Below are 6,682 nucleotides of genomic sequence, written 5' to 3'. Positions count from 1 at the left end.
TGTTTAGGGACCTAAAGTCAATCTATGGCCTAAGCTTTTAAATTAAGCCCAAAAATTCATTCGGTCGACCGAAATCAAGTTTGGTTACCTATGGTCAATCTATGACCCTTTGAGCATTTAAACCCTATCATGCATGCAAATGCATTATTACAGACCCAAAAGAATAAATGCAAATACCATAAAGAGAGAGGTTTTCATTCTTTTGCTACTTCAGATGCCATATATGAAAACATGATCTTTGTGGTTCGTATGGCTTCCATGTAATCCTTACCATCCATGCATGCAAAGTCATAATCCTACTCACATACTCAATGCACAAGTACGATACTTTGTATTTTTCATAATCAAAACGAGATAGGACTTAAAAATTCTAAAGATTACATTAACTCTGAATTGTAATTGCTGATTGATTCTATGTGAGCATACTATTCTTAATGGTTATATAATGATGAAACTTGCATGAATGACTTACTTCAGAGTTGTGTGAATTATATATGGATGAACTTGTGTGTAATTTGGTTATATTCTTGTATGTGAAATGGTATGGTTGTGTTGCATGTGCATTCATTATTTATTGGAATTAGTGTTTGTGGGTACCTCCCTAGATTTCATTCATGTTATTTGCTAGAGACTAACAAAATGTTTGTTGGGGGGTGTGATTACACCTCAAAGATGCGTAATTAGGCATTTAAATTCATGCATTGACGATTATAATTTTAATTTAATGCCTGATTATGTCCATTATTTTAATCCGTGAGCTCATTGGATAATTTATAGATAATTATCTTATTTTTATAAAAAATTTATGAGCATTTGTGTTTTATTATTCCAAGATAATTTTGAAAGTCAAATTCAAAATTAAATTTCACGTGAATGAGCCGTGTTCGTGGAAAGTCGTGTACATAAGCTGGAGTTCAAATCAAGGTCATGTGCATCGAAGACAAGACCATGAGCATCGGGGGTTTTCCTAAATATTTAAAGAATAATCTTTTGGAAATTAACGTCAACCATGCACTAGTATGGAGAGGGGCTTGTTGGAAATTTAATCAAAAAGTAAGGTCTGCCACGCTTTAGAGCAAAACAAATGAAGATAGGCTGTGTGGACTTTGAAATGAAGACACATGCACATGAGGTAGTTGGAACCAAAATGAAAAAAAAAAAAAGAAGAAAAAGGGGCCGAGTCATGACATGACCCGGCCATGCAAAAGAAAAAAAGAGAGGCCCAGTTTGTGAAGTGTGTGCGTTGGGAATAGGGCTTCTTAAGTGGGCTTTAAAAGTTTTTTTTTTTAAGCTTCTCTCCATCTCATTCTCATCCCTCTCAGTTCCCTCGTTTTCTTTCTTTTCTCTGCCTCTTCCTCTGTCTCCCTCTTGGTCTCGCTCTCCCCCCCCCCTCTCTCTCTCTCTCTCTCTCTCTCTCTCTCTCTCCTTTTCGTCTCCCTTAGTCTCTCTTTCCCTTAGTCTCTTTCTCTGTCTCTCCCTCTCCTCTCTCAATCTTTCTCTCCTCCAACTGCTGTCTACTGTAACTGGTGCTGCTGCTGCTGAAGGAGGAACCCGAGAGGCTCTACTCTGCCTTGTTGTTGTTGTGTCTCCTCAACACGGCCAACTACTATCTTCTCTCTCTCTTTTTCCTTCTTCTCTTGTTCTCTAATTTTTTTTTTTCCTTCTTGCATTTAAATAGTTGGTTGATCATTGTTAATTTTCAGTTGAATTTTAATTAAAGTTTTGAACTTTAAATTTCTGTTGGGTTATTATTACTAGATTCAATTTATTTATTTTTTTCTCTTCTTTTTTAGTATCATTATTAGAGTTAATTTTGGTTGGGTTGTTTTTCATTGTTAAAGTTTGATTTGGTCTCTTAAAAAAAATCTTCTTTAGGATTTAAATTTTGTTGGGTTCTATTTATTTTAAGTCCAGTTTAATTAAAATCTGAGTTTTTATTGTGTTTTAACTTATTGTTTAAATTTTTAAGGAGTCAAGTTTAAGTTCTTGATTGTGTTAAAGTTTATTTTGTTGTGTTTGATTGAGGTTTTTAGAGTTGCATGCTTAAGTTACGTAGTAGAGTTATTGTCTTTAGGCTTTTTGTCCAAAGTTCAAACATGAGATTTATTTCTTGCCTGATTAAATGTAGGATTGTGTTTAGTATTTAATTTTATCATCGTCTATTTTATTGTGCCTTTTTCCCGTTTCCCGTTGTTAATTTAGTGCGTGTTAGGATTCATAAATTAAATTTCACATTATTTTAATTCGTCAAAAAAATCTCAAACATCTCAAAATTCGAATTTGAACTGTGTTCAGCAAATCTTTTGTTTCTTATTTTCTTTTGGAATTACACTAAGTTTGGAATTAAATTGTATTCCCTATGGAGACGATCTGGTATTTGGGCTAATTATAACACGACTGAACTCCTACACTTGAGATAGCTTCCGAGTTACTCATTTTAAGAGTGAATCGTAGAAAATTTATTTCACTTTATACACCTAGCTTACTGTTCTAGTGACATTCAATACATGTTGAAAAAATGAATGTGTCCCCTTTCTTTTTATGTTACTAATGTTGCAAAGTGGAGAAGGTAATGCACATAGGGGACCAAAGTGAATCTTTTACTATTCTGTTTTTTTAACTCTTTTTTTTGTGTTAATCCCCATTTACTACTGATGTGTGACCAACTGTTTGTAAGGACGAACCAACTAAAATTGCACGCCTGGGGAGAGTACAAAAATTCTGCCAAGGGTTCTTGCATTTCAACACGATTACAGAAGCTGCTGAGAGATTCTTATGGAAACAACTTCGCCATCAGCTCCGGCAGTCATCGCGTGGTATTTTACATGAAGCCCTGCTTCCGGAACAACACATGCAGATCATAACAAAGGTCATTTTAAGCTGGAGATTAATTTCAAAATGAGATTCATCTCAGATTAACAATTGTACTGTGAAAAATAAAAAGAGCCAGTCTAGTCTATAGAGCCTTGGAAAGTAATTTTTGTTATTTAAATTACCACAATGTATGTGTTGATTGGATGGCAATCAGTGGATTTGATGAATAGGGCTCTAAGACTGCAGATTGAATAATTAAAGACATTGGAACTACGTCTGAAGATGGGCTGGGAGGAACATACCTTCATTCTCTTGCAAATTGGTGTTCACAGCAGCTGCATGGAGGGTTATCATGGCTTTTGGTTGCCAGTCATTGGATTTCCCCACCCATGACTTGAGATCAAACACCTCTGCCAATAGATTTGGAACAGTATATTCAGGAGACTATTATATATTTTGACGCTGTTGCAAATATGTGTGTGTGTGTGTGAAGAATGTAACTGAATATGATATTGAAAGTGCTGAACAGCACGGCCAGCGCAGCCCGTGTTATATAGCATGACTTAATGGAATATGCCTTTTGAGGTCTAAACCTATATATGAATATCGAGTAAGGGATGAGCTCTCAAAACAGAGCAACCCCAGCAGAGGCTTTTTCCCAATAATGCAATTCTTACAATATACATTCACTTTGCAGTTTTGGTGTCATAGATCATGGGTTATTTCCTGGCAGCAGGTCAAATATACGTGACTTCAAACAAGTTAATTCGTTAATGAAGCCGGAAAAAAGATACCAGAGGTTGAGGGATCCTCGAGGTGCTTAATGTCAAAAATGCCGCCTGCAGCTCCCTCTGTGTGTTTCTTAATGTCATGGGATCCTATGAGGTTGTATTCCCAGCTCCCATTCTTGTAACCCTCGCTCAAAAAAAGCTCTACATGCCTTGCATCTAAAGTCTGCATTGTTCCTACATAGAAAAAGCTGATTGTTTGGACTCTTTCAAGAACTAAATCAATAATCCTAATAGAATGGAAAAACCATCCCATGAGTTGGGCGCCATTTCTCTGGCAGTAGGCCTATTAATTGAAAAACCTGTGCACTCTCATAATCATACTGCAAAACCCCAGAGAAGTTATCTACCACAATTACTTCAAAAGAGTTCCCATAGATTTGTAGTTCTATGGTCCGAAGGCATTTATGCTTCTCACCATCGCATGTGTTCTGATCACAGACAGGACACCGGACAAGCTGTAGATCTGAAACATTAGCCCAAGTCAAAGAAAACTCTTAGATGAGCTAATAGTAATTGATCTCAACAATCTTGAATCCTCTATCCTTCCTAGGAAAATATACATGAGATCCTTGGGTCAAATTGGTTGTACCGGCTATCCAAATCCCAGTTCTAATATTGTTCAGCACACAAGAGCCAGTGGACTGCAACATTTTCTCCATAGTCCCTTCTGGTGGAATTTCTGGTGGAGAGCTCAGCTTCTCCGTCAGAAGAACGGTCGATGAGTCGAGGAAAAATGCACCAATTCTCATCCAATCTGATTAAAAGAAAATACAGTGAAATAAATTGCTAGCTAGCCCAAACACGGATCATACATAAGCATATTGTTCGAAAATTTTCTCTGCTAGGCTGAAAGTGATTGTCAAACAGGGGAAATATTTCCCTGGATTCAAGTTTCCCCTTCACAATGGACAGGACTCTGTAGTTTATACTAACAATTTGTGATGAACAAGAAAAGGATAAGGATTGGAAATTGGTATTACCTATATGTTTCTCCTGCTGACGGAAGGCATAAGAGTGACTTCCATCTGCGAAAGAAGAGTAACATGATCGAACGGTGGCAATGAGGACACTAGTTCATAGCAAACCACGGCAGTGCCAGATCAGAACTACCACATATATGAACAGCATGTGTAGAATTTGATCATTACCGAAAGCTGAAGCATAAAGCTGGATCCACTTGAAGGAAACGTGTCCAGCATCGGGTACTTGAAGCTCCCGTAAACAGGCAAATTTCCAAATGCTCTCCTCCATGATAAGGAGGTGGAACCACTTGCTGGTTGATCCAAGCATCACAAGAGACTTTCCATCCAGGTGCTTCGCAATCTCCGTCCACACGTCCTCTTCAAAACTTGGCAATTCCAACACAAAATATATATACATTAGCAATACTAAACAAAACTAAAAATTAAAAGGCCACACGAAATGAAAAACAATTAATGTAAAACAGAATGAAATCACAAAATAATTTCTATTACTTAATGAGAATGAAGCAATGAAATAGATCCACAAACTTCATGAAGAATGGCATATTGAAGATTCAAATCAAGTGATGCATAAATTAGTACAGAAAAGACTCATCATATTGTGTTAATCACGATTTTTGTGCAAATGCCATAAGTAGTAACTTGCGTTTGAAAAGCTAGAACTCTGCGAGTGTTATGTTTCCAGAAACAAAGTAACAAATTACTACTGCGCGTTCAAGGTCAATAAAATCAGCGAGAATTCAAGGAGTACTCATATCTGTGTTTTGATCACAATCACACAATGTCTGCCAAAATAAGATCTGCGAATGAGAAACCATTCTTTCGTTCAAATTTCACAACATGAACTTCGATTGAATTACAGTCTCCAGTCGAGTGCATATTAGGATCAAATCAGCACTTCTGCAACGTAATCTAAAAAAACTTCAAAAATTTAAACAGTTCTGCGCACTCTAATGACACAAATCGATTAGCGCACTAAATCTACTGACAAGAATTACAGCAATCAAATTGAATTTCTTCCTAGAATTAGTGAATTTGTGTACCGTACACACACAGAACATATATAGTTGTCTGGTTGATGAGTATATGTATGTATAGTAAATTCAAACCACATTTCAAATTAAGAAGTATCGTAACACTCGAGTTGAGAGAGGGAACAAGAACCAGGAGAAAGAAGAGTGAGGAGTGAGAAAAGAGGGGCGAGGAGAGATGCAGTTGCAGATGGATTTGTCTCTTTGGAATCGCTTCCCCATTGCTTATGGATCGATCTCCTACCAAATTCAAACTTTCAAGTGGAATGTATTCGCACTCACACTCGCACTCGCAACTTTTATAGGCGCGGGAAACACAGCTTGCGTTCAACTCTACACGCCTGCTCCACTGAGTTCAACTTCAACTATAGCTCCTTTACCAGATATCTAATTCCAAACATTTAAAATTCTCTCTCCCTCCCCGCACTCTCACATTATGCATGGACGAAATTGCCCTCCGTCGGTTTTAGAGCGATTAACCGAACCAAATTATTGAATATAATTAAAAACTTTAATGCACTTCAAATTATTATTTCTTCCCCCCATAATAACCACGTTATAAATTTTAATATTATTGACGTGCAGTAATTTTAATCTTCCGATCAACAAAATAAATCACACAAAAACATTCACAGAAAAATGGAGACGAGAGATTTTACGTGACTCGGTAAGGTTGCCTACGTCCACAGAGCGTGTGACTCACTCTAAAAATGGCAGTTTGAAAGTTATCCCAAGTATAGGAGTTCAATCGTATAATAATTAGCCCAAGGGTCAGATCGTCTTATCAGGGAATACAGTCTAATTCCAAATTTTCTGTAATCGTAAAAGAAATTAAGAAAACAAATTTTACTGAATACGGTTCAAATTCGGGTTCTTAAATTTTTGAGATTTTTGCAATGAAATTTAAATCCTAACTAAAATATTTAACATGCATGAAAACAGCTAATTAAACATTAGATTTAATACCAGAATAAGAAAAAAAAATAAACCTGCAATCACTCAATTAAATAAAGACCAACTATGTTAAATAGTAATTAAAACCTAATCAAATGAAAGTACGAAA

General features: G+C 36.4%; 1 protein-coding gene across 1 annotated transcript; it reads right to left on the bottom strand.

Moving 5' to 3' along the window:
- Positions 1-2,620: 2,620 nt before the first annotated feature.
- LOC131148964 (probable F-box protein At3g61730) lies at positions 2,621-5,841 on the bottom strand. Its single transcript, XM_058098956.1, has 8 exons — positions 5,747-5,841; positions 4,754-4,953; positions 4,586-4,630; positions 4,195-4,359; positions 4,021-4,068; positions 3,609-3,779; positions 3,117-3,224; positions 2,621-2,833 (listed from the first exon to the last, which is right to left on the bottom strand). The coding sequence occupies exons 1-8, from the start codon at positions 5,839-5,841 to the stop codon at positions 2,751-2,753; spliced, it is 915 nt and encodes a 304-aa protein (XP_057954939.1). The 3' UTR covers positions 2,621-2,750.
- Between the last annotated feature and the right edge of the window lie 841 nt (positions 5,842-6,682).

The sequence above is a fragment of the Malania oleifera genome, chromosome 2 (assembly GCF_029873635.1).
Source record: "Malania oleifera isolate guangnan ecotype guangnan chromosome 2, ASM2987363v1, whole genome shotgun sequence".
Lineage (NCBI taxonomy): Eukaryota > Viridiplantae > Streptophyta > Magnoliopsida > Santalales > Ximeniaceae > Malania > Malania oleifera.
The sequence above is the reverse complement of the archived record's forward strand: the minus strand, read 5'-3'. Positions and strand labels throughout refer to the sequence as shown.

Excerpts from the sequence above, each read along its gene's own strand:
- LOC131148964 (XM_058098956.1), bottom strand. The coding sequence starts at position 5,841 with ATGGGGAAGCGATTCCAAAGAGACAAATCCATCTGCAACTGCATCTCT. Across the intron at positions 3,780-4,020 it reads TGATCAGAACACATGCGATG|GAACAATGCAGACTTTAGAT; the intron begins GTGAGAAGCATA and ends TTTTCTATGTAG. Across the intron at positions 2,834-3,116 it reads CAATTTGCAAGAGAATGAAG|GGCTTCATGTAAAATACCAC; the intron begins GTATGTTCCTCC and ends TTCCGGAAGCAG.